Source organism: Aotus nancymaae, unplaced genomic scaffold (assembly GCF_030222135.1).
Source record: "Aotus nancymaae isolate 86718 unplaced genomic scaffold, 86718_ANA_hifiasm-v0.15.2.pri h1tg000059l, whole genome shotgun sequence".
Taxonomy (NCBI): Eukaryota; Metazoa; Chordata; class Mammalia; order Primates; family Aotidae; genus Aotus; species Aotus nancymaae.
In genome coordinates, this window is record NW_026988473.1 from 56,772,961 (window position 1) to 56,800,896 (window position 27,936).

Here is a 27,936-nt window from a genome sequence, read left to right on the forward strand (position 1 = left end):
GGGCTGAAGGACACACAGTAGAACCTCACCCTCTGACTCCTGGCCCAGGGCCTCTGGCCAGGCCTGCTCCTTAGAGCAAAGGTCCCCAATCCCTGGGCCACAGACTGGTCCTGTCAGGAACCTGTTAGGAATCAGGCTGCACAGCAGGAGGTGAGCAGGGGCTGAGTGATCATTGCCGCCTCCTGTTAGATCTGCAGCGGCACTGGATTCTCAGAGGAGTGAGAACCCTATTTTGAACTGCGCATGCGAGGCATCCAGGTCGTGCGCTCCTTATCAGACTCTAATGATAAATGTAATGCCCTTGAATCATCCCAAAACCAATGCTCCCGGCATCCTGACCCATGGAAAATTTATCTTCCACAAAACCTAGTCACTGGTGCCAAAAAGGTTGGGGACCTCTGCCTTAAAGGAGTGAAAAGAAAGCAAATAGCTTGGCATGAATGCCAAAATGATCATTCAACAAAGACAGCTGGATAGACATGGGCAGAGAATGGAACAGAGTATGGACAGGAGGAGGGCAGTGATAGATTCATCCCATCCCCACTTCACAAGGGGAAATGAGGAGATGCCCGAAGGATCAAAGGCCAGTGATTAATAACTAACAAAATTAAGGGCAGAAGCAGGGGACTGCAGCAGCGGCCGTGAGGCAGGTGGCAAGCAGGCACAGTGATGAGCTGGCTGAGGCTGTGGGATCGTTTATTGGGGCTGTGTCCAGCCAGGCTGCAGCGCCCACCTGGGCTTGGCTCAGTGCCACCAGGAGGCGCCGGGTGGGGGAGGGGAGAAAGCGCGGAAACAGCCGCCACCCGAGGGCTCGCCCGGTCCTGTGTCGGTCCCTGCATTGGTGCCACACTCAGGTGAGCGAGGTGTCGTCGTCGCTGCCCTCGCCGCCTGTGCCGCCCATGCGCTCCTCTCGGCTCTCTGCCACCGCGCTCTCGTCGATGTTCTCCAGTGAGTCCGCATGCTGCACTGACAGCTCCGACAACGCCAGGCTGGGCAACGGGCTCTGTTCCGGGTGCAGCCAGGGCTTGAAGTGAGGCAGATGCTTCTGCTTCCATTCGGGGTACTTGAGGCACGCCTTGTACATCTTCTTCATGGCCTGTGGGCCCGCCACGCCGCCGGGTCAGGAGGTGGCTGGGGCGGGGGTCCAGGTCTTCTCCACACCCCCCTCCAGCGCCCTCTAGCGGCTCAGCCCCCAGCATCCTGACTCACTCCCTTTCAAAACTTCTCCCCAGCCTGGCACGGTGGCTCACGCCTGTAATCCCAGCACTCTGGGAGGCCAAGGCGGGCAGATCACCTGAAGTTAGGAGTTCGAGACCAGCCTGACCAACAAGGTGAAAACCCGTCTCTACTAAAAATACAAAACTTAGCCGGGCATGGTGGCAGGCACCTGTGGTCCCAGCCACTCAGGAGGCTGAGACAGGAGAATTGCCTGAACCCAGGGGTGGAGGTTGCAGTAAGCCGAGATCATGCCACTGCACTCCAGCCTGGGTGATAGAGCAAGATTCCGTCTCAAAAAAGAAAAAAAAAACAAAACAAACTTTGCCCCTCAGCCCTAATTGCCCTCCCTGAGCCCCAGGCTATACTCTTTTTTTTTTTTTTTCTTTTTTGAGACAGAGTCTCACTCTGAGCCCCAGGCTGGAGTTCAGTGGCAATAGCTTGGCTCACTGAAACCTCTGCCTTCCCAGTTCAAGCAATTCTCCTGCCTCAGCCTCCGAGTAGCTGGGATTACAGGTGCCCGCCACCACACCCGGCTAATTTTTTATTTTTATTAGAGACAGGATTTCGCCATGTTGGCTAGGATGGTCTTGAACTCGGGACCTCAGGTGATCCTCCCACCTCTGCCTCCCAAAGTGCTGGGACTGCAGGCATTAGCCACCACGCCTGGCCCCCAGGTTCCAAGCTTGACTCCACCCACCTTATCCCATAGTATTCTCTCCAGCCTCGAACACCCCCCAAAATCCCAAGGCCACTCACCTTGGGAGCCAGGAACTGAGAAGATTTATTCACCACCCACTTGGGTAAGGAGCCTGTGAGGGCAGGGAAGGGAAAAATCCGTCTCAGGGACCCAGCCCCTCCCCCCCAACAAAAGCCCCTCCCTCTGTCCAGAGCTTCCAGGGAGGCCACTGTCTTCCCCTCGGGGAGGGGGTGTGTCAGGCGAATCCTACAAGACTTCGCCCTCACTCCTTTCTACCTCAGACCAAGGTCCTCAGGCTCAGCTCTGTCCCCTACTTTCCCTCTGCCCAGCCTCAAAGAGTACATGGAAGAAAACCACAGGGTCCTAGGTGAGCACAGGCTATACAGGAGTGGAAACTCAGACCCACCGCGCTGCAGCCTGCTGCCTCCCTCAATCACACTGACATCCCTTCTAGCCTAACCTCCCTCCCAGGAATGGCCCTGATGCTCAGCCCTCCTCTGCCTGTCCTTCCAAGCCTCCCCTAACCACACAGGCCTCTGGCTGAGCACCCCAGCCTGGCCTGACCTGGAATCCACCACCCAGCTCTCCACCCTGTCTCATTCCCAAGTGTCCACTCTGACACTGACACCCAACACAATGAGGTGCCAGGGGAGTGCTGGACCTGGACCACTGTGCACTCCAGGGCGTGGAGCATTCCCAGGCAAGGATGCTCAAGGCTTCTCCATCCTCTAGTCACTCACTCACTCACTCACTCACTCCACATTCACTGTGACACCAACCTGGGCCAGCCCTGGGGACCCAGAGAGGAGCTCACTGGGGGCCCAACAGGAACCGAGTGTTCTGCTAGAGGGGAATGGGCCACAGAGCAGGGAGCCAGTGGCTCCCCTGAGTATCAGGGAAACAGGAGGTGACACCTGCAGCAGCCCTGGAGGGATGAGGAGGGGAGGCTGTGGGGAAGGGCTGCTTGGGCAGAGGGGTGGGGACGGATGAGGTGTGAGTGACACCAGGAGCCCTGGGACGGGGCTTAGGCTTTTCTCTGAGGGCAATGGAGAGCCACAGAATAACTTCAAGCAGATGAGAGTCATGAGGAGATAAGTGTTTTAGAAAAACTCCTCTAGCAGCCGGTACACACAGACAAGGTGGCTGGTACAGAGAGAAATGCCAGACTCAGGAGCTGCTGAGAAGACAGAATCAATAGGAATCAGTGGCTGGATTTGGCTGAGGAAGAGGGAGTGGCCCCAAATGACTGCACGTCCTGAGCATGGGTGACTGAAAAGCAGAGACTTGAGGGAAGGGGCAGGTCAGGAGGAAAGTTGGAGAATTCCCTGCTAGACACAGAGAGGCTCAGGTGCCTGGAAGACATCCAGAGGGAGATGTCCAGGCGGTTGAGGGCCACAGGGATCTGGATTTCAGCTGAGAGAAACGCAGCCACCTGTCACAGAAGTCACAGGAGTGGATGAGCCATCCCCAGAAAGAGAAGACTGAGGCTTGGAAAACCCAGGCCTCCAGGATGGGCAGAGGGAACAACCAGTGAGCAGTGAACAAGGCAGAGCATGGGGATGGTGGAGCCCAGGAAAAGCACCCCCAGCTTCATCAGTGGGACAGTGGTACCTCCCTGGCCCACTCTTTTCAAACTACTGTAAAGTCCCAAGCCTTGGTTCAAGTACGGCTTCGGATGGAAATGCCCCAAAATGCAAAATAGCTCCTAATAGATGCCCTTCTGGATCCCTAGTAGATCAGACTCCACCCCTGTGGTATAGGGAAGGATCTCATGATAGGCTGCCAGGGCCAAGCCCTCACCTTTGGGGTCCACCTGGGCCAGGTAGGTGATGACGCAGCTCTTGGGCCCCGTGCTCTGGATGAGGTAGCCCGTCTGGATGGACACAGCTCGGACCAAGTCTTTCCGAGGTGGGTATTTCTGGGGATGGAAGGCACAGGGAGGTGAGACTCGGGGTGGGGGCAAAGATGATGTTTTTGTGAGTATACACAAACACGCGCGCATGCACACACACACGTGTACACACACATACACACACAGTTCACATGCCGTGACATCTGTTCCAGATTAGGCCTGATTCTGGGTGCAGAGAAAGGGAAGAACCAGACTAGGTCATCCTAGCCCCTCTTGAAGCTTTCCCTGTTCCCCTCAGAAAAGCTCCCCAGTCTGGGGTCAGAGCTCATGAGCACATATGGGTACACACACACTCACCCTTGCCCAGCCAGCTGTACCTGCCTGTCCTTGCCCGGGGAGATCAAGGTGGCCCAGCCTCAGGGAGGGCTAGAGGACCCTGCCTCTCACCTCTGCTCCTCATTTCCCTGTCCCAGAGCCCAACCAACCAAAGTCACCCCATCCCACCCACTCGCCACAGAGGTGGCCACACTGCCCTCTCCTGATCTGCTCAAAAGCCCCAGCAGGGAGAGAGAAGTCATTATCTATTCACTGTACAGGAAGGAAACTGAGGGCCAGTGGGCTCCATGCCTGCTTGAAGTCACATGGAAGTCACAGTGGCAGCCTCAGTCTTGCCCTGCCTAACTCTCTCCCCTGCCCCGCTGCAGGGAAGGCAGGTTCACTTACAGGATGTTTGACTGAGTAGTTCATAATGATGTAATCAGCGCCCATGGGGAGCCAGGAGCGGAGGGTGATGACATCACGGTTCTTCAGGGGCTTGGGACACCTCCCTGTGGAGGGCAAGGGACAGTTCAGCCAGACCAGTGGCCCACCTGCCTGCAAGGGAGGGTGTGGCAGAGGCCAAAGATGCAGGGATGCCTAATTAACTGCCAGCCCCCCAATGCAAACAGGCACCTCCCTCCCAGACCACAGTCCCGCAGCTGGAGCCAGGGCAAGACCTGTCCCTACTGCCTCCAGCCAGCCCTGCTCCTCACAACCTCACACAGCCCTTACCTTGTCAGCCTGGATGGTTTGTCAATATGAATGTGAGTGTACGAGAGAAAAACAGTGTGAATGTGCATGAAAATGTGTCCCTGGGACTATGTGGCACATGGGTAAGAGCTGTGTACATGTTTGAGTGTATGCGTGTGTGTGTATGTGATCATGTGAGTGCATATGTGTGAGTGTACATGTGTGTGCCTAAGGGTCTAGGAATGGACAGGGATGTCAGGGAGGGCAGCTCTGTGTCTCAGCACTCAAGTCTCTGAGCAACCTGGTCATGGGAGTGACCAGAGGAGGGAGCGGGGAGGAGGAGGCTTGGTGGGAGGCCTGGATGGAGGCTGAGGAGACAAGGATCAGCATGCTATGCCTGCTCACAGGAGTAATAGCCCACGTCAGCGTTGACTGTCAAGCGGGCGATGTCGAAAGTCTCAATGACGTTGCTGTCCCATTTCTTTCGGTACTCAATGTCGTGTAGGACATCATAGAGTGTCTCAGCTGGCACATCACGGCACTCCATCCGGCACTGCAGACAGATATATGGGTTGTCAGGATCACATGGAGCTCAGAGCCCTGGCCAGAGGACCAGAAGGCAGACAGGCAGAGGAGGAGGAAGAGACAGAGGACAGGGCGGAACAGAGGCCTCTGATGCCAGCATGGACTTCCTTCTTGCCACAAGCCCTGTCCAGCTCCCTAAAAAGCCACCGGTGCAAGGAGACAGACAGCCTCTGTATCCAGAGACCATCTCCCCCTACTCAGCCCAGTCTCTTCCTCCAGGAAGCCTTCCCAGCCAGACCTTCTGGGCTTCCATGCAATCAATCTCTGTCTGTGCCCTCCCAGAACCCTGTGAGCTCCTCGAGGGCAGAGGTTCATGTTTATTTTGGCATGGAGACTGGAATGGGAATGGGTACATGTTAAATGAAACAAAAGCATAAATGAAAATCAAATGCCCAAATGGGCATTTATTTCCTCCCTGGTACTGATCACCTGGCCATACCACTTGTCCTCCTATTTGTGTTTTTTTTCCCCCTTCAACAAACATTTTTGGACTTCTTACTGTGTATCAGCCTTGCCCTCAAAGAGCTTTTCATCTGGGAAGAAGATGGCCAAAGACACCTTGTTTTTTATTTTGAGACAGAGTCTTGCTCTGTTGCAAGACTGGAGTGCAATGGCATGATCTCGGCTCACTGCAACCTCCACCTCCCAGGTTCAACTGATTCTCCTGCCTCAGCCTCCCGAGTAGCTAGGACTACAGGTGCACACCACCACACCCAGCTAATTTTTGTATTTTTAGTAGAGACAGGGTTTCACCATGTTGTCCAGGATGGTCTCGATCTTTTGACCTCATGATCTGCCTGCCTCGGCCTCCCAAAGTGCTGGGATTACAGGTGTGGGCCACTGTGCCCAGCCAGGACATCTTGTTTTATTTAACCCTCCCAACAAGTCTGCCAGACAAGAAATCCAAGAAGGGACTGGAGGCTCAAAGAGGTTAAGTAACTCGCCCAATGTCACTCAGCTGGTAAGTAGCAGAGCTAGGATTTAACCCAGATCACATGTCTGGAAAGCAAGTAAAAACAGAACCATATTTCCCTAGGTTTGCACTCAGTGAGATGAAACTCAATGTCCTTGTTCTGTGATTTTTTTTTTAACCCAAGAGCCCTATCCCCAAGATCAAGTTCTTCTCAGCAAATGGACAAGTTTTCTTGTGTAGTTTAAAAAGGTCTCTCAAAACTGGCATTTAGACAGTGCCAAAGGAACCCTCACATAACACTTTCCACTCACAAGGGGATGCAAGCAATCATATGAGGGAGAGATCACACTGCCTTCCCCCTCGCCCCAGAATAGGCCTTGGCACCACTAATGATGGTGGGATGCCGCAGGAAGGTCACACCATCGCCTGCTGGCTATTCTAGGCACCAAGAAACCCATCAAGCCCTGGATATAACTTCCGTTTATAGAAAATACAGAGGACAGAGGAACGAGCTAAGTGACACCACATGAGAATGCAACCAGACAGAGCCAGATAGTGAACAATTCCACGGGGCTACTGGCCGAGGTTCTTCCGCCAGTCAATGTCATAACAAATGGGTTGGGTGGGAGTGACTTGCAGGACATAACAACCACATGTAAAGTGCGTTTCTGGATTGCAAACTGATTTGGACACACCATCTATAAAGGGCATTTTGGGGTCAACTGGAGAAATGTGTATGTGATCAGAGTATCAGGTGCACTGAAAATTTATGGAAACAAAATGGTGGAGACTGCTGCCTTAAAAAAAAAGTTACAAAATAGGTCAGTCGTGGTGGCTCACACCTGTAATCCCAGCACTTTGGGAGGCTGAGACAGGTGGATCACTTGGGGTCAGGCATTCAAGACCAGCCTGGCCAACATAATGAAACCCCATCTCTACTAAAAATATAAAAATTAGCCGGGCGTGGTGGCGTACACCTGTAATCTCAGCTACCCAGGAGCCTGAGGCATGAGAATCACTTGAACCTGGGAGGTGGGGGTTTCAGTGAGCCAAGATCATGCCACTGCACTCTAGCCTGGGCAATAGAGCAAGACTCCATCTCAAAAAAAAAAAAAAGCAGCATAACCACAATTGGGGGAAAAATATATGCATAGAGGAAGCCCAGGAAGCACAATTGCTAAGGTGTTCACGGTGGAGATCTCTAAATGATAGAAATGTGATGGTTTCTTTTCATTTTGCTTGTCTATATTTCTTATTTCTGTTTTTTTCTTTTGTTGAGACAGAGTCTTGCTCTGTCGCCCAGGCTGGAGTGCAGTGGCGCAATCTCGGCTCACCGCAACCTTCACCTCCTAGGTTCAAGCAATTCTCCTGCCTTAGCCCCCCAAGTAGCTGGGACTACAGGCGTGCACCACCACGCCCACCTAATTTTTTTTTCTTTTTGTATTTTTAGTAGAGACGGGGTTTCACTATATTGGCCAGGCTGGTCTCAAACTCCTGACCTTGTGATCCGCCTGCCTCAGCCTCCCAAGTGCTGGGATTACAGGCGTGAGCCACCTTGCCCGGCATATTTCCAATTTTCTAACATGTATAGTATTGCTTCTGAAATAATTAAAACAGTTTCAAAAGGTCCCCCAGCAATACTGAGAGGTGCACCTACCATGTGCCAGGTACTGTACTAAATGCTTTATACACATTATTTTATTCTTACAGCAGTGCTCTGGGATATTGGCCCCATTATAGAATTAAGAAAACCAAGGTTCAAGGACAGACTCGAGCCTGCAAGACTATTTGTGTGACCCTGAACAATTCACGCTCCCTCTTTACCCCATTTACCTTTCTGCTCCATAATGGGGCATGACTAGATCCAACCATTCAACCAGCAGCCCCCAGCTCCAGCCCGGTACTGAGTCCAGAAGAGTCAGAGATGAATGTGAGGCCTGTCTTTGAGAGGTCTGCAGTGAAAGGAGGAGCCACGCTTGGAAATGGGGAGGTGCCCTAAAGTGCTCAGTGGGGGCGTAAGAAGGAGATCAGCTCCATGGGCTGGGTGGGGGATCAGGCTTCACGGAGAATCTCAGTGCTGGAGGTAGGTGCTTGCCAAGTGGCCCTGGCAGAAAGAACAGCCAGCCAAGATGCAGAGGCAGGCGAGAGTGTAGCCTGTGGGCAGTGAATGAGTTCCATCTGGCTCAGTGTCCACAGTGTGGTATAGCCTACCACTCAAAAGGTCCCTGGCTCTAGGTCTTCTTGGAAAATGGGTGATTCCAGGGCTGGGTCAGAGAAAGTATAAGATGAGCCTGGAACATCTTCTTCTGCCAGGAAGTAAGCACATACTCAAAGAATGATAAAGATTCTGGACATAGGAACCAGCCTGAAGGGCTCTCCCTCTGGTAGAGTGACCAGACTTCAGGGTTTACCCAGAACTTTCCCAGTTTTACCACTGCAAGTCTCACATCCTGGGAAATCCCTCAGTCCCAGGCAAGCTAGTGTTGGTCACCCTACCCAGGCTCGAGCTGAGATAATCTTCGTATTAAATTCAGTAATGGGGCCGGGCGCGGTGGCTCACGGCTGTAATTCCAGCACTTCGGGAGGCCAAGGCGGGTGGATCACGAGGTCAAGAGATCGAGACCATCCTGGTCAACATGGTGAAACCCCGTCTCTACTAAAAATACATAAAATTAGCTGGGCATAGTGGCGCATGCGTGTAATCCCAGCTACTCAGGAGGCTGAGGCGGGAGAATTGCCTGAACCCAGGAGGTGGAGGTTGCGGTGAGCCGAGATCGCGCCATTGCACTCCAGCCTGGGTAACAAGAGCGAAACTCTGTCTCAAAAAAAATAAAAAAATAAAAAAAATTCAGTAATGACCTTAACCTATTATATGCCATTGAATAAAACAGGAAACCAAAGTCTATACAGGTGTGAATAAACAAATAAGTGGAATGTTTGATGAGAAATGGGGGATTTACACAGTTTCAAAGTACCTTCCCATCCAAAATACTTACTAATTGCAAAGGGAACATGAGTCACTTCACAGTAGATAAGCCTGGCAGATAGCACCTTCATCAAGTGATCAAAGTCAATATCATTAATCACAGGACAAGCTGCCGTCAGGTATTGTCTGGTAGGACGCAGTAAGAGGAATATAGGTATCACTTCTGTGCTACCTCTGTCACAGAGACATAACATAAATAGAATCACAGGGAACATCAGACAAACCCAGAATGAAGACTTGTATCATTTTACAAAATAATTGGCCTATAAGTGTCAGGATCATGAGAGTCACGGAAAGAACTACGTTAAACTGAGGTGACTAATGAGATGGGAGTGATTGAGTAAGTGAATGAAGGAACAAAGTGATGGGAGGGATGCGATGGTGAGAAAGGGGGTTGAAGAGGATGGCACAGGCCCTATCTGGCATCATCATTAGCGTCCAAACAACGTCTAGTTGAGCAGTCACAGGGAGGTCCAGGCACTGCCCCAGACGTTGAACATGTGCTCACTCTTCACCCCAAACCTAGCAGGTGGCTGCTGTTATCATTCCTGCACTGCAAAATAGAAAACTGAAGCTCGGGAGATTAAGCAACTTGCCCAGATCATAGAGCCTGAAAGCAGCAGAGCAAGGACTCAAAAGAGGATCTTCCTGTCCTCTTAACCATCAAAGAGCACTCAAGCGTGGCTTCTGAGGAAACCAGAATTTCTCTAAATCCAAATTTGGATGCTGGTTGGCTTTGCAAATCTTCAAACATGTTATCCTGGACCATGAGTGTGTGGAGGGGGCAGTGACAACAAAAGCCTGCTTCCTGGGTTAGAATCCAACCTAGGGCTGCCTCTTCCCCAGCCAAGCTCAGTGGCCCCAGGGCCCGGCTGCAAGGCAGCTGAATGCACACTGGGAAGGGGCCCATGCTGCCCATCCTCCTTGCAGAGGCTCCCAGAGCAGGGCTGTTGTGGCTCCAGAGGCCGAAGACCCACCTCTGGGACAGAGGGCAGTGGGCAGAGAATGCAGAGTCAGAAGACAGACCAGGTGCTCACTGTAGACTCTGCATAGCCCTTTATCTTATAGATGAAGAGAAACTTCAGAGGTTTCCTGGGCTAGTGGCAGACGTTTATGGAGGAAGGCCCCTGACTGGAGGGTGAGAACACTTGCTGTGGCAGCGCAGGTGAAGAAACTGAGGCAGGCCAGGTAGGGGGGTCAGGCAAGTGTCCACAGGCATCCCCAGCTCATCCTGGCTCCTGTGCTTTTCACAGCCTCCAGCAGGCAGCGCCGCACCGAGTGGAGGAAATTACATACATCTTTGTTCCTGCCGGCGGTGGTGGCCACGCCCCAAAGGTGTAATTCTAAGAGGCTTGGGGAGCGACAGGTGGTGGGGTAGGGCTGAGTCTCTGGACAGCACCAAGTGCGCGGGCCTGTACCAGGAACCCACAGCTATTAGGCCCTGGGTGAGCAAGTCATCTTGGCTGGCCCCCTAGAAACTCCCCTGGAAACAGGAACCCAAAGAGGGTTGCTTGGCCAAGGAACCATGCTGGGTTTCAGCGCGTTTAAAGCTTGGTGACAGCAGGGACCCTGACATGCAACGGTATTACAGCTGAGAAAACTGAGGGCAGGGGGAACAAGTGACGCCAGAGAAACTACAGGCTGTGTCCCCGGTACTCCATTCTCCAAACCCCCTCAAGTGCCCAAGGTGAAAAATGGGTATTGCCCAGAACCCCTGGGACCAGCACTGTGCAGCCCAGCTCCCCAAGTCCCACGAAGCCACGGTCAGAAGGGACTGGACAAGCAAGAAGGAGGAAAGACCCACACAGACTTTGAGGCTGGCAAACCCCAGCCCAATCCCAGCTCTGTCTCCTGGGCACGAGAGTTAACTCCTATGAGTCTTCATTTCCTCGGGTGAAAAATGGAAATGATAATAACAGCTATCTTGTGGGGATGCTGTGATTAAATGAGATAATGCATGTAATATGCCTAGTGCATAGTAAATACTCAAAAACAGGTCGGGCATGGTGGCTCACACCTGTAATCCCAGCACTTTGGGAGGCAGAGGTGGGTGGATCCCCTAAGGTCAGGAGTTCGAGAACAGCCTAACTAACATGGGGAAACCCTGTCTCTACATAAAAAAAAAAAAAAAAAAAATTTAGCTGGGTGAGGTGGCCCAAGCCTGTAATTCTAGCTACTTGGAAGGCTAAGACACGAGAATCACTTAAACCTAGGAGGCGGAGGTTGCAGTGAGTTAAGATCGTACCACTGCACACCAGCCTGGGTGACAGAGTGAGACTCTGTCTCAAAAAAAAAAAAAAGGTAGCTACTGGCTTGTCCAAAGGTAGTGAGTGATCGAAAGTGACTGTTCACACTAAGTTACAGATCGAACTCCTTGTTCTACTGCTTTCCCCCTTCTCACTACTGCACTTGACTAGTCTTTAAAAAAAAAAGTAGCTATTGTTACTCCAGCGGGTTTCCATGAGCAGCCATGCACCCTTCCACATGGCCAGGACTAGGCTGCATACGCAGGTATCTGCCGATACTGTGTACCCTGGGTGCCTCCCTCGCCTCACCCTGCCCTGCACTTTCATTCATCCTTTCGTCACTCTCTGAAGCCTGCTGTGTGCCAGACCTGTGTACAACTGGGTGGTGGGAGACCAGAGGGGAACTGGACCTGAGCCCTGCCCCAAAGAGGTCCCGCCAAGTAGAGTGGTAAGGGACAGGGACACAAAACCTCAAGATAGCACGAGCAGGGCTGGGAGAGGGGGACGCACCTGAACTGCATGGTAGAGTGCACCTGCACCCAAAAGGATAAGGCCCTGAGACACTGAGGGGCAGGGAAGGGCATTTCTGGCACGGGGACTAGTGGATGCAAAGGCCTGGAGGGTTAAACAAACAAGTACAGTGCAGGGTCCAGTGCCCAAGCTGTGTCTCACTCTCCCACCCCCTGCCTGTGTTCTCTGGGATGGCTTGCCAGTGCTCAGCATTAGAGAAGGTAGACTCTCCACTAGAGAGAGGGGCAGCAGTCTCTCCCAAGACCCAGGGAGATGGTCAACCCGAGACGGGAAAGGAAGTCAGGTCCCCTCCATGGGGCTGTGTCCTGGCCTTGAGAGCCAAAGGCCCAGGCAGTTACAGGCAAACATACACACAGACAGGTGGACCCAAGGCTAACCCTCCCTCCAAGACCTTACAAGGCAGGACGCCAATATCCTTGCCCATGGAATATGTGGGGCACACAGATTATCCCAAAGTCCTAGGAACCCAGGAAATGATCTCTCCACTCAGAACCCATGGAGTTACCACTGGGGAAACCTGGCTTCAGCTGGACTCTGAAATATCCCACAGGCTATGCTAACTTCTCCATAGGCTGCTTTTCAGCAGAGAGTTCTGTGACGAGAGTAACTGTTAAGCAAATCACCCTTTCCCAACAGAACCATATTTAAATGAGAGGAAGAGTTCCTGATGGGGTGGGGCACAACGTATCAAATCAATCACAGCCCTGAACAATAGCCCCAACCTCAATAACCATTACCGTTGCTCCAAATCACTGACCATTCAGCACCCCGCAAAGGAGACAGGGGCACCTGGACCATGGACCCCACAGGGGCTGAAATTGAGCTCAAACCACCTCTGCCAGCTGTCAAGGGCACAGAGCTTCATCCTTTGCAGATATTGCCTCTTACCCTTCCAACACCCCAGAGGGAAGCATCACCCCCATTTTACAGATGCTGAAACTGAGGCCCAGGGAGGTACAATCCACATGGCTAACAGTAGTGAAGCAGAGAACCAAAGTCCAGGTGTGACGGACCCTACAGTGTCAGGACTTTCTGCTACCTTCACCAAGGGGCAGGACTGGCCCAGCTAGAACAAAACACCCTGGCAACGGAAGGCTGCCTTGGTTGATGGCTTTAATGCAGTGCTCTGGACTCAGAGGCCTTGCTGACCAGGGAGGCAGAGCTCACAGATTCTTCCTCCAAACAAAGCTCCTGACCCAAGCTCCACATTTTCCAGAACCCAGTGCTGGGGCTCCAAACCTGGAGCCCCTGTCACCTGCAGGCCCAGAGTTCATACAGCAGTGCTGGTCCACCTGTGTCAGACAGACCTCTGCCCTGCCATGTCCTAGCTGTGTGGCCTTGGCTTGGGCAAAGGGCTCTGAGCCCCAGCATCTCATCTGTCAAGCAGGGATAATCCTCTCCTCAGAGTGGTCCTGTGAGGATTAGGTGAGACTGCTCCCTAAAGCCCTTGGCAGCAGCTGCCCCTCCTCCAGCTCCAGGCCCCAGCAACTTTCCCTGATTTCTCAGGCCCTGCCCTGGGGGAACACCTCCCACTAATCCCCAAAGGACAGACAGGGACAAGAAGAAACAAAGTTTAAAATAATAAAAATGCCAAGATCCACTCCACAGCATGGGTGCACAGGGAGGGCGTAGGTGGCCCTCTCACACCCGGGCCCCACACAGATGCCCCCTCCACCCTCACAGCCCACAGCCAGGCCCTGCCGTCACCATGCTGGACCAGGAGAAGAGGCTCTGAGAGATGCAAAGACTGGCACACAACAGGTCTGAGGCCCAGTGCCAGTCCCCCTCTACCCTTTCTGCTCCTGCTTCTCCTCCCAGGGCCTACTCACCACCTGCTGGCTTCAGGGCCCTCCACTCTGCCCTTCCCTGAGGCCTCGGAGAGGCCAGCATTGGGCCAAGCTGATCCAGCACCTGCCACTTGCCTCTGGGTTTTTGGGGCCCCCAGAAAGAAAACACCCTAGACCTTTCCCCTTATACTCCTCCAACAACAAAAAAAATCCCAAGAGCTGCTTCAGGACACTGACCTAAGGGTTTGGGGGAAGAAGGGGAGGAGCGAGGTCTGCTTAGTGCGGTCATGAGAGGTGCTCCGGCACCTCCTCCTCCAGCTCCTCCCAGAATGCTTTCCCAGGGCTTCCTCTCACTGGCTCGCTTCCTATTATGTCTTCAGTATGTCTTCAAACTTCAGCCCGGTTGCCCTCTGTTCAGGCAGCCTGCCCTATTCCTAAACTCTCCAGGATGGGCTGGAGACCACCCTTCTTTGCCTCCTAGACCCCCAGCAGCTCCCTCCTCAGCACGCACTATCATGCATTCATTTGCCTGCAATGCTGTGGCCCCTCGTTCATCTTGGTGTCCTCCGTGCTTGGCAGGGAGCCTGGCATCCAGCAAGCGCTGTTCCTTAACAGACGGATGGGCAGGTGAGCCAACAAAGAGGCTGAGCCTGTGTGGGCTTCTCTGACTTTTAGAATGCTGGAGCCCTGGTCCATTGGCCCTCAGCACATCTGTGTAATTCAGAAGGAGGCACAGCCATGAAAATCCCTGAACTCTTGTAGATTTCTATGACATGAGGACAATTACTATTACTACTTCCGCCATCATCCTCCTAAAAAGGGGTAAAGGGCTAGAGGGTGGAGGCATGAAGTGTCAGAAAGACCAAGAGACAGCTTCAGGGGAGATTCCGGGACTTGCTTTAAGATCTTTAATAGTCTTGAACAGTCAAAGAGAAGTAAAGTAAAATTGTACGGAAGTACCAATTTATGCTCAGTAAATTACCAAAAATATATAAAATACTCACTGCTTATGAGGTGCTCACTGCTTATGAAGATATGGTAAAACTGTTACACAGTTAGTGGCAGCAAAAATTGGTTCCACTATTCTGGAAAGTAATTTGGCAAATACTTTTTAAATCATAAAAATGTATTTCTCTTTCTTTCTTGGTTTACTGTAGTGATCACAGCTCACTGCCCCAGTAGCTGGGACTCCAGGTGTGCGCCACCACGTCTGGCTAATTTTTGTATTTTTTATAGAGATGGGTTTTGTCATGTTGCCCAGGCTGGTCTCAAACTCCTGGGCTTAAGTGATCTTCCCACCTCAGCCTCTCAAAGTGCTGGGATTGCAGGCGTGAGCCACTGCAACTGACCAAAAATGTATTTTTTGATTTAGTTCCCAGATTCCCAGGACTAAAAATTTACACTCAGGAAAAAAATACAAAATAAAAAAAAAGTTATGTTACAATATTCATGAGTATATTATCGAATTTGCAATTAGCAAATTATACTGGAGAACAACCTGAACACCACTAGCAGCAGCCCCAGGTTGGTTAAGAGTGACACGTCACCCTAATGATGACTGCACACCTCGGAGGGTGGAGGGCTCCCCTGAGCAGGGGTGGCCCCTGAATTAGCTTTGAACCTTCAGGACCCAGACAGGCCTGTAGGGAGCAGCTGCCAGAAATGTTCCTGAATTAATAATTCTGTAGCAATATGAGAAACCTCTACAGAGCAATAATAAATGAACAAAACAGGATACAAACTAGTACCTGTGCCATGATTTAAACTATGAACATACCTTTGAATGAGAGCTGGAAGGAACCAAGGAAAAGTTCTACTCATGGAACTGAGGCTCCAGGTGATTTATCTTTATTTATTTTTCTGTTTTGGATTCTTGTTACTGGTGCTACAATATAGTTTATATAAGAGATAAAAATCACTTTTTAAAGAAAGTTGTTTTTTATTTTTTTATTTTATTTTATTTTATTTTTTGAGACAGAGTCTGGCTCTGTCGCCCAGGCTGGAACGCAGTGGCACTATCTCGGCTCACTGAAACCTCCATCTCCCAGGTTCAGGGATTCTCGTACCTCAGCCTCCTGAGTAGCTGGGATTACAGGTGTGCACCAGCATGCCCAGCTAATTTTTGTATTTTTAGTAGAGATGGGGTTTTGCCATGTTGGCCAGACTGGTCTCGAACTCCTGGCCTCAAGTGATCCGCCCGCTTCGGCCTCTCAAAGTGCTGGGATTACAGGTGTGAGCAACCACGCCCAGCCTCACTTTTTTTTCTTCCTAATTAAAAGTGGTGCCCAGAACCCCAAGTTCTTACTCCCTGGACCTGAAAGCTGGGACTCAGCTGAGTTGGGGCCTGAGACTGCCCGTCTGATGCTGAGTTAACCTGGGAACACTCTGTGTTGTCTGGCGGGGCTTGCAGGCACAATGACAACTCTTTAGGTTCAAGGAAGGGACAAAGGGTAGCCAGGTACAGGGAGAGGCATCTAAGCGGGGCCCTAAAAGATGACCAGAAGAGGAGGCAGCACCCAGATGAAAGGGAGGGAGAAGGGGCTCCCGGCAGAGATGATGGCCTGAGCCTGAGAACCAGAAACAGCCTAGACTGGTTGGGGGAAGGAGAAGGATCAACGCAGTGTCACAAGGGAATCTGGTGGACAGGGATGGAGGTAGGAAATGGAGTTGTCCTTTAGGGACCTGCTCATTCAGTCATCCACTCTCAGCAAATGTGGAGGGTGTGAGGCTCTGTGCCAGGCTCTGTGCTAGGAGGCTGGTATAATAAATTCACTGAATTCCATACTCAACTACCTGGGAGGAGGAAAGATTATGCCCATTGGTAAACAGTGGCTCAGAAGAGTGAAGTGAAGGAATCAGGTTGGAACCCAGCATGGCCCAAAGTCCAGAACTAGGCTCCGTTCTGTGTGGGACCCGAGGAATCAGGTGGGCCAGTGCCTAGCCAGAGGAGGACGATCCCTGAGAGGCCAGTGCTAGGAGCTGGGGCTTTTGAGGGTGTGTATGAAGTGGGGGCTGGCTTGCCTGGAGCTGATGAGGGGGTTGGAAGGATACAGAGCACAAGTGGTGTGGGCCCAAGGCAGGGTCTTCTTTCCCCATCTTTGGACTCAGTATTCCCACCTGCAAAATGACCGGACAATCCCTATGGCCCTCTCCTCTACAGCGAAGGGGATCTTGCAGCAGCTACCACCAACACATCTTCTCCCCAAAAGTGGAGCCCCCAAGACTGTAGTGGAGAGTAGAGATGTTACCATGTCTCACCCAGACAGAGTTCCCTGAGCAGACTCAGCTAGACCTTCTCCGCCGCCCTCCATCCAGGGCTGAGTGACTCATCCCTGCTCTGCCTCCTTCGCCCTTCCCTCCCTGGTCCCCAGCAGCCTCCCTGGACCCCTACCCCCACCTCCACCTCCAGGTTCCAGAGCAGCAGGCCCAGCTCTGCAGCAGTGATGAATATCCTGCTCCAATGACGTTGCAGAGGCTGGCCTCCTGCCCTGTACCTCTCCACTCCTATCCTGGGGGCCAAGGGGGAACCAGGCAGAGAAGGGAGAGCTGAGAAAGGGAGGCAGAGAGTAGAAGGCCTAGAAGAAAAGGGAAGGGGTTGGGGAGGCTAGTGGGACAATACAGGGGCCAGGGCTGACTTACAGACATCAAGACAGGCAAAGACAGAGAGGGAAAAAGCCTCCCAAGGCTTCCAGGACCACCAGTGGACTGATGCCCCCGCAGCTCTCCAGTAAAGTTCCAGGCTTCATCCTCAGCAGCCTCTGGAGCACCACCCCCTGGGCAGCCCACAGGTAGCTCCCGCTCCCCATTCAGGCACGATTCTCCCTGTGCCCAGTGATGCCATAGGGGGCACAGTTCTCTCTGTGCCCAGCACTGCCATTGGGGGCATGGTTCTCCCTGTGCCCAGCACTGCCATAGAGGGCATGGTTCACCCAGTGCCCAGTGCCACCATAGGGGACATGGTTCTCCCTGTGCCCAGCACTGCCATAGCAGGCATGGTTCTCCCTGTGCCCAGCACTGCCATAGGGAGCATGGTTCTCCCTGTGCCCAGCACTGCCATAGGGGGCATGGTTCTCCCTGTGCCCAGCGCTGCTATAGGGGACATGGTTCTCCTTGTGCCCGGCACTGCCATAGGGGGCATGGTTCTACCTGTGCCTGGCACTGCCATAGGAAGCATGGTTCTCCCTGTGCCCGGCGCTGCCATAGGGGACATGGTTCTTCCTGTGCCCGGTGCTGCCATAGGGGGTATGGTTCTCCCTGTGCCCAGCACTGCCATAGGGGACATGGTTCTCCTTGTGCCTGGCACTGCCATAGGGGACATGGTTCTCCTTGTGCCTGGCACTGCCATAGGGGGCATGGTTCTACCTGTGCCCGGCGCTGCCTTAGCAGGCACAGTTCTCCCTGTGCCAAGTGCTGCCATAGGGGACATGGTTCTCCCTGTGCCCGGCACTGCCACAGGGGGCATGGTTCTGGACTTGTCCCTTATGCTCTTACTCTCAACCTCTAGCCAACTCAGCCCCTTGGATTCTACTTGACCACGACCTTCCCAGCAGTCCCTCTTCACCAGCCCATATAGGCTTCACCATCCTTACTTGGACCCCTGTAGCCACATCCTCTTCTCTGGTCTCCTGACTTCCAGGCCAGCACTGCCCAACTTGAAAGCCTCTGTTATCTGTCTGTCTGTCTGTCTGTCTGTATCTCTCTCTCTCTCTCTCCTGTCTCTGTCTCTGTCTCTCTCTCTCTCTCTCTGTCATCAGGATAAAATCCAAACTCCAAAACATCCTCCCCACCTTGGTTCTGCCTATTTTCTTCCTCACCGTTAGCCCTGAACCCCTGTCACTGGGGAGCCTACCTCCCTTACTGACTACTTTCTCTGCTTGCTGCCTTATCCTGATGCACCCTGAGGCCCCACCCAAACACCACCTCCTGGAGAAGCCCCCATACCATCCCCCAACCATGCTGCCAGTCACTGGCCTCACTCAGGCTGAGTATATGTCTCTGTCCCCACACTGCTCACAAAAGGCTGTCACTGTCTCCATGTGTCTCCCCACGAGGCCCAGAGTCTCTTAAGAGCAGGACCCAGGTCTGATATCTCCAGGTGGCTGGCAGGATGGGTGGGAGGCATGAGGAGAGGTTTGTTGAATGAATAAACAACTGGGACAAGAACAACATGACCAGTAGAGACATTAAGGACAGAATGACCTTAAACAGGAGCGAAGTGGCCAGTAGAGACATTAAGGACATTGGCAGTAGCCATTGAGGGACAGGGGAACAGAGATGGATAGAAAACACATCCCAGAGGGAAGACCCAGAGACCCAGAGACAGGCTTAAGACAGCCGCACCCCTCTTGGCACCTCGCTCTGTCCCCTCTGGCACCTCGCTCTGTCCCCTCTGGCATGCTTGGACTGGCCTTGATGCCCTGGGGCCCCTGGAGGCAGCACAGGTAGCTTCAGAAGGGGAAACCACGGCACAGCCAGAGCCGAGCCAGGGGCGGGAGCTGCCAGAAGACAGCTGAGGAGACATAATTGGATCATAGACAACTCTGCTTCTGCAGTGAGGGGGTGTGACTCACACACACAGAGTAACGCCAGACACAGAAACACACACGGAGTCTCACACTTACAGGCACAGGCGCACATACCTTCAACAAAGATTGACTGACCCCTGTCAGGCCCCTGTCCCAGAGCTGTCAGGTCAGTGGGAAAGGGGAGATGGGGAACCCAGCACCTGTCCCTGAGGAGCGCAGAGTCTGCCAGACTAAGGGCCACACCACACGCACACTGTCACCCACAATTCAGCTCCACACACGAAGTCCCCAACAGAATCCTCGATCCCTATCACATTATCTCTTCCTTATGCACAACCATCATCTGGTGTCTTATTTAGTTGTTTGCTTCTATTTTGCTTGCCACCCCCTCAGGCTGTAAAACCCACAACAGCAGGGTCTGATCTGTGTGGTTTGCCCCTAAATTCCTAGATATGATACAATCCTTGAAACAGTATGTGCTCAATAAACATACTGAAACAGTGAATGAATGTATGCACGTATGCAAGTGGAGACACACAAGGGAACGCCATCCTTCTGGCTATCAGGCCTCTACCTCAAGACCCATCACCTCCCTGGCAAAGTACCGGGCCCCAGCCACTCTGGCAGGGTCCAAAGATGGTGAGCAGGGGCAGGAGATGGTGGAGGAGATCTCAGGAAACTGGGGCAGATGGAAGTTGTTACCCAAAACCCAAGGATGAGTAATAGTTCGGGCACCAGAGGGGAGAGCAGAGGTGGCAGTCACCCCCTACTTCCCATGGGGCAGTGGGAGGCAGTATATATGTGCAGACGTTGCTCACTGGCCCAGGACATAGGATTCCAGAGAAGCATCAGAGGCGGCAAGTACCTGCCTTCAGGGAGCCTGGGCTGAGGGGCAGGAAGGCAACGGTTATGCTAGAGCCCCAGAGAACAGCTCCAGCTGCCCTGTGCCACCCGCACCAGGCTCTCTTTAATGACAGGTGACAGGAATCTACTGTGATTGGCATGGGATCTTCTGCTGCCCATGCTTCTGAGTCTCCAGGGGCCCCAGGGCATTGAAGCCAGCCCAGCCATGCCAGAGGGGATGAAGGGAGGCAGCAGGCAGGGTGGGGCTGCCTCAAGCCTGACACCTGGTCTGAGCTGCTTTCCCCCACCTGTTGCCAGAGCACGACCATCTGCCCAGTCAGGGGCAAAGGTGAGGGGTCAGGGCTGAAATAAGGTTTCTATCCCCATCTATCCTCAGTGGCAACCTGGCACCTGGGCCTGGTCTCCTGCTCCTCGGGAACAAGCTGGAGCAGCCTCGCCGAGACCCCGGAGCCCCACAGAGCACATGCCTCTGGGGTCACAGCACCCACAGCCTTGGCTCCAGGCAGCCGAGCCAGGCATGGAGATGCAGGGGAAGAAAGAAAACCCATCTGTGTCCAGGACTCCCTTTCTCTCATCTCCTGAAACTTTAAAGACTCTCGGTTGGAAACTGAGCTGGGGCTCGTTAAAGTTTAAAAGCTGGAGCCTGGGGAGCTGGGTGTGGAGGGCACAGAGCCAGCCTGGGGGCTGAGGGCTCCTCTAGTCCCGGCAGGGACACAGCCTGGAGGTACCCTCCACTCCACTCCAGCCTATAAAGGTTCCTTGGCCTGCTTAGCTCAGGCACCCAGGGGGCTGCACATTCATGATGTCCTGCGCATTGCAAAGAGTTAGGCTGTACCCATCATACCCTATCCACGATCGCTCCTAAGGCTCTCTGGATTCCATTCCTTCCTCCAATCCTCACAATTCGGCTTTAAGGTGGGTCTCAGTACCTTTGCGCAGACAAATACAGCAGCAGTGCTCTCTTACCAGCCTCTCTGTCTAAAACCCTCCCCTGGCATCCCAGGGCCTCTAAGATTTAAGGCATGGAGCCTCGGTCTAGCTCTCTAATCACTTCCAGCCCCCTGAGTTCTGAGCCCGCACTGAAACACCTCCCATTCTCCAAATGCACTACCCTGTGATCCGCCTCTGGGCCTTTGCACAGCTACTTCTCTGTATGGAATGCTCCCGACGCAATCAAACTTGTAATCTTCACTTCCCACCCAATTCCAAAAGGATCCCCTGAGCATTCCTCCTCTGTGGAATTCCTTCCCTGACCCCCAAGGCTAATTCAGATGCCCGTCTCTGTATTACTTCAAGTTACTCCTGGGCAACTTGCGCGGGGCCACACAGCCAGGACTCTGGGTCCTGTGCGCTTTTCCCAATATCTTCTGGGTTTCCAGCGCTCCTGTGACAAGTGTCTCAGCACCCAGCTAGGGGCTCCTTGAGGTCAGGGCTTGGATCTGATTGCCCTTTCTGTCCCCCACCTCCAGCACACAGCCAAGCAGAAAGAGGCGACCGATGGATGCTTGCTGAATGTGCGAATGAATGAAGTATCTGAAGACAGGCAGGGCAGATAAGAAAGCTGAACCCCAGGTACAGACTACTTGCACAGGGCCACACAGCCAGGACTCTGGATCCTGAGCTGTTTCCCCAACATCCTCAACCTAACCTAGGCACCTCCTCCAGGAAGACTTCCCCAACACCTCCAGCTACCTGTGATCTTTCCCTTCTCTGAGCTCCTCCAACCCAAAGTCTAGACACTGACTACCTGGGGCCATGCTCTCTGGGAGCCTGTTCCCTGAGGACAGCTCTGGAACAACTTCTTGAAGTTCCCCCCATGCCAAGTCAGAGCTGGAGTCAGGCAGCTCAGGGCTTAAACCTAGATTCAGGATCCTCTTCTAGGGACCATTCTGATGGCGCAGACTGGCAAGACCTTAGCCACCATCCTCACTTTGCGTCCAGCAGTGCAGCCTCCCCTACCCTGGCCTAAGCTTAGAACAGCCTCCACAGACCACCCGCCAAGCAACTTCCTGTACAGAGAAACTGCACCCACAGCAGGCAGAGCCAAGCCAGAGCCTGAACTGACCCAATCCAAGGCCCTAAAACTAGATTAACTCAGCTGGGCATGGTGGCTCACGCCTGTAATCCCAGCACTTTGGGAGGCCGAAGCAGGTGGATCACTTGAGGTCAGGAGTTTGAGACTGGCCTGGCCAAAGTGGTGAAACCTCATCTCTACTAAAAATACAAAAATTAGCCGGGCGTGGTGGCAGGCACCTGTAATCCCAGCTACTAAGGAGGCTGAAGCAGGAGAATTGCTTGAACCTGAGAGGCAGAGGTTGCAGTGAGCCGAGATAGCGTGATTGCGCTCCAGCCTGCGTGACAAGAGCGAAACTCCATCTCAAAAAAAATAAAAATAAAAGCTAGATTAACTCATGCTCCTGCCACCGCAGACAAGAAGACTGACCCAGAAAGTAACATAGTAAGGACTATGTTAAGTAGTAACATAGTTAAGGACTATGTCAAAGTAACAAAGGTTACTTTGACGTGACCCCCAAAGTAACATAGTAAGGACTGGACTCCTGCCCAGCTGGGTGCCCTCCAAGGTACCCTCCCACAATGACACAGCACAGGGAGACCACCCCCCAGCCCAATCATGTTAATAATCCAGCCCACGGGAGTGGGGAGATCTCAGCCTTGGCGAGCCAAAGACCTAGGTCCTGATCTAGCTTCAGCCAAGCCCGGCTGTTTGGCTGTGCATAAGTGAATTCCTGCCCTGAGCCTCAGTTTCCACATCTGCTTGATGGGATTAAGGAGACCTATCCCACAGGACAGTTGGGAAGACACAGTGAGGAGAAATAAAGAAAGAACGTGGCCCTGGCCCCACCTTCCTCATGACCCTTTTGAGTCCCAGAGACTGGTAAGAGTAGGAAGGCCTTGGAGACCCCTGAGCCATCTGGCATTTCACAGGGAGAGAAGGTGAGGTGCTGAAGGGCACGAGCTGAGCACTGGCCTGGGAGTTGGGAACCCAGGAGGCCTGTGGTATGGGGTAGGTGGACAGTGAGACAGTGCTGGGAGGGGCCGCCGGAGCTTTCCCCAAAGGGGGAGGGGAGGAGCAGCAGGACAGGAAGTCAGAGGAGACAGGTCTCACTGCCCAGCTTCCTGTGGCCAGCCAAGCCACACCCCGTCCCACACCTGCTCCAGGGCCAGGCCTCTCCCGTCAGGGGCCCAGGTTCTTATCAGGTCTCATTCCTGCCCCCAGGCTGCCTGTGCAGTGGGTAGGAGGTCACCTGGAACTGTCTGTCCTCTCTCCACCAGGGTCTGGAGGCCTCTGAGGAGATGCCTAGGTCTCCCCTGCCTCTCACGTGGCAGGCATCAAGGGTAGCCAAGCACGTGCACCTCCAGGGCAGGGCCTTGCAGGCCACGTCCTCTGCTGTCTGTCTGTCTGCTCCTCATCTCTCCCCCAGGGCCCCAGCCCGGGTGCTGCGTTCAGAGGCTCTTGGAGTCAGGAGGGCCCAATGGCACAGATGGGCAAACAGCCCAGAGAGGGGCAAGAATATGCCCAAGGTCACACGCAACAGTCAGGACTGGACACCTGCTGGCCCTGGTTGAATGACTGATAGAAGATCCTGGTCTTCCGTTTCTTACACCAATACAGGCGCCATGGGGAAGCTGACCTGGGCTTTGAGAGACCTGAGTTCAGGCTCCAAGCTGCCTCCTACCTTATACCCAGGATCCACATTTAGCATCTGTCCCTGGGACAGGGCCTGGACTCTCGGGAAGTGGGTGGTGACCTCTGCCTCTGCTCCAGTATTTGGAGCACAGTACAGCCCTGGGGCCAGGTCAGGCTGGAGGCCAGGAGGGAGGGAGGAGGGAAGGCGTGGAAGTGGCCTCCAACAGCCCCTTTCCCTTTGTCCTAGCTCCAACTACTGGGCCCAGAGCCACGGTGGCTTCCAGGGACCTCTGGACCCGGGTAAGTGGAAGAGAGATGAGGAGGAGGAAATGAATTAGGTAGACAGCTAGGTAGAATCCATCCCCCACCCTGGGATCACGAGCACAGGGCATGCCCAGGGGGTAGCTGGCTTTTCTATCTCTGGGGACAGGCCCAGAGCAGGTTGGGGCAGGAGAGGGGAGGGGGAAAAGGGGGCAAAAATTCAGCAAACACCTGCAGTTGAGTCCCAGCCTCCTAGAGCAACCAACCTAGTCATCGCTGGAGACGCTGGCTCCAGACCTACTGAGTGACCTTGGCAAGCCACTCCCCTTTGTGGGCCTCGGCTTTCTCATCCATCAAACAAGAATAGGATGATGAGAACACCACGTCCTCCAGGCCTTCAAAGAGTTATTGATGGGGTTAAAGGCCACAGTGTTGACTAAGATGCAAGCCCATGCGGAGAGGGGCAGGGGCTCTGGAGCCAGGCTGGCATGGGTTCCACTCTTGCCTCAGCTGTGGCATGACCTTAGGCAAATAACATCACCTCACTCAACCTCAGTTTCTTTGTAATGTGGAGACAAGACTACTACCGCCCCAGACTAGCCTCAGGGTAAATTAGATGAGGGGGAGAAATGCCTGGCTCAGAGCAGGGGCTCTCATTATCGGAAATGGGATTATCTGCATGGAACCCGGGAGTCTTGGAATCTTGGGGATGGGAAGATCAGAGGCCTCCATCCATCTCCCAGAGTTCCAACTAGCTGTGCTGCGAGGATCAGGAATGGGGAGCTGGCACCTTGGGGTGCCCATTACCAGGGACCCAGCCTCCTTCCTAGATCTGGGCTCTGCTCACCTCCTCTCCCCACCCTCTCTCTATTGTGAGGAGCAAAGCTGGGGAGGCAGCCTGCAGGGAGAAGCAAGGAAGGAGGACTAGGCCGAGAGGCTGGGTTCCAGACCCAGTTCTGCTGAGACAGCTGTGTGACCCTAGGCAGGTCCCTGCCCCTCTCTGAGCCCCAATATCGTCGCCTGCATCCCAGGGTCAGTCAGGAGGGGTATGACATAGGGATTACCAAGGGCCCTTTGGCACCTCCAACATCTGCTTAGTCTGAAAGAAAAGGAAAGTTGGGTCCTGGCTGCCCAGGAGGGTGTATGCCTGCCCAGAAGACAACAGCCCAATTTTTCCAAGTCCCCACCACCAAGGAAGGCCACCAGACAAGTCTGATCTGGCCACGAGTGGTCTGTTGCAGTCAGCCTGGCCCCTAGACCCACCAATTCTAGGCCTGGGCTGGGCAGCGTTTATTCATTAACCAAGCCAGATGGAGGAGGTAGCTCCGCCCTATTGACACAGAGGGTGGGAGTACTGGCTTCTGTTCAGATTCCTCCTCCCCTGACTTTCTAGAGTGCCAGCTTGATGGGGAAACTACAATTCTCCCCCAATGTGCACTGCCAGCCTGAAGTCTTTCGAAGGTCACAGTCAGGCTCTCGTGAACTCTCTTGCTCACCTTTCATTCAGTTTGTTCCTTCGTTCTTTCCTTCCCTTTCTCTTCCACCAATATCCTGCTAAATCTGTGTTGGATACTGGGTGGCAAAGAGGACAGAACCTGAGAGGCTGAGGCAGGTGGATCACTTGAGGTCAGGAGTTCGAGATCAGTCTGCCCAATATGGTGAAACCCTGACACTACTATATATACAACAATTAGCTGGGCGCGGTGGTGTGCACCTATAGTCCCAGCTACTGAGGAGGGTGAGGCAGGATAATCGCTTGAACCCAGGAGGTGGAGGCTGCAGTGAGCTGAGAGCTCACCACTGCACTTCAGCCTGGGTGACAGAGCAAGGCTTCTAAAAAAAAAAAAAAAAGGATGGGACATGCCAGCTGCCTTCCCCTTCCCTGCTCCTCGGGCTTAGACACAAGTCAGGGTCCTGAGCTCTGGGCAGTGAATCCCAAAATGGGAGACTCACATGGAAACTCTGAGGCAAAGACAGTCAGATGGCCAAGGTGCAGACAGAGTCAGAAGGGAGAAGGTAAGGCAGAAAGGGAGAAGCAGAAAATTGTGTGGGGATGGACAGAACTATATATAAATGTTTAAGACAAAGTGAGACAGAAGGGCTCAGGGTCAGAGGCGAAAGATCAGACCTCTCAGGCCCTGGTGTGAGGCCAAGATACACGCCTGAACTAAGTCTGAGACCAGGTCCCAGGCAGAAGGGGAAAGTGGACTCCTCCACATTTCCAGGAAGATAGCAGAAGGGAGAAGGCAAAGAAGAGGGAGGCGAAGGGCACAGCCTATTGCCAGGAGCCCACTGCAGGGAGACCTACCAGCCCTGGAAATGTAGCACCCACAGCAATCCCAGATGTGTTGGGGGCAGCTACTGAGGCCTCTAAACCAGAGTCTTCACCAGCCTCTGCCCCATCTGGTACCCTGGAAGAGGTAGGTTCCCAGGGTCCTAAACCCCAAGCCTGTCCTACAAAGAGGTGAATTGTGGGGTTGGGAGCAGCAGGGGAGATAGCTGTGAGCAACAGATGTGTCTGCAACTGCCTCCTATGTTGGCTTCCCTTGACCCCAGCCCCCTTCCTCCCTTCCTCCCCCAGCCCACCTACAGCCTGGCTCTGCGCAAGGCTGGGGCATCGGTGCCCTGCCTTCAGGATCTGCCAGCCACAATCCTGAGTCCCTGCAGGAGGCTCAGGGAGCAGCCAGGGAGGGAGGGAAGGGAAAGAGCAAGAGCAGAGCATTAGGCAGGAAGGAATCAGGTCCTGGGCACCCTAGGGTGAAGAAAATAGGGAAGGAGACCTGCTCAGGCTGAGAGAACCAGGAATCAGAGAGAGAAGGGCCCAGTCTTCAACCTGGGGTAACTCAAGTTAGGAACCAGGTGCAGGCTTCCCAGGCAGAGGGTTCCCTAAGGGAGACCACTCTCCTGGATGGGCCTGGGAGCAGCCCAGCTCCCTGGAGCAGGCAGGGGCATGCAGAAGCCTGAGTTCCAGCTGAGAGAGCCAGGGTGAGTCAATCCTGCTCTCCAGGCCTTGGTTGGCCCATCTGTGTGATGGGGCTTGGCCCAGCTGACTGTGCCTCCTCCAGGTCCCTGGCAGGAGACTTTCTCTAGGCCCAGATGAGCAGCCGGGTGTCTGTAGCCCAGAGAGAGGACCAGGAGACTCCGGGAGAGGCAGTAAGGGTGCAGTGGAGGCTGCAGGTATAGCGGGAAACCCTACCTTGATCTTGTGCAGCGTCCGATCCATCTCCATAGCCTGCACCCACACTGACACGCCAGACTTGCTGTAGGTCAGGTTCCAGCCCACCTCGGCCTCACATTCTGACCGGAAGCTGCGGAAGTCTTGATCATCGGGCACCTGGACACTCTCTCGGCCCAGGACCGGCCGAGGCCCCTGAGGCTCTGTGGAGGCCGCCGGCTTCTCCATGGGGAGTGTGGGGAGGCCCAGGGCCCTGGTCCTAGTCCGGCTTTCCTAGGTACTCCGCGGAGGCTCCAACAACGTCGACGCGGCTGCAGATGCTGACGCCACCTTCCTGGGACCTGCAAGACCGGTTTGAGGACGGGAATCAGTGCGCTGGGGGCGCGGGTGGGGCTGTCCGGGGTCCTGGCGGGTGGAGAGCTCGAGAGAGGCAGGGGCTGGCCCCAGGGAAGGGCGGACGGGCGCTGGACAGCCTCGGGGGCCCCCTCCCGAGGAGCGCCTCAGACCCCCTGGGGCGGGTGTGGGGACTGCGTATGGGGCGCGGTGGCCCGCGGGCGCCCGTCGGGACCCGAGGGGAGGGACGGTGCGGCGGCGCCCGCTGAGCGACCTGCTCAACTAACTCGCAGCGGCGCGGCGCGG

The 27,936-nt window shown here is 53.9% G+C and overlaps 1 protein-coding gene across 1 annotated transcript; it reads right to left on the reverse strand.

Moving 5' to 3' along the window:
* Positions 1 to 766: 766 nt before the first annotated feature.
* Positions 767 to 27,638, reverse strand: STARD10 (StAR related lipid transfer domain containing 10). Its single transcript, XM_064365264.1, has 6 exons — positions 27,319 to 27,638; positions 5,181 to 5,328; positions 4,491 to 4,594; positions 3,716 to 3,833; positions 1,975 to 2,027; positions 767 to 1,096 (listed from the first exon to the last, which is right to left on the reverse strand). Exons 1-6 carry the CDS (start codon positions 27,523 to 27,525, stop codon positions 851 to 853), a joined length of 876 nt encoding a protein of 291 aa, XP_064221334.1. The 5' UTR covers positions 27,526 to 27,638; the 3' UTR covers positions 767 to 850.
* Between the last annotated feature and the right edge of the window lie 298 nt (positions 27,639 to 27,936).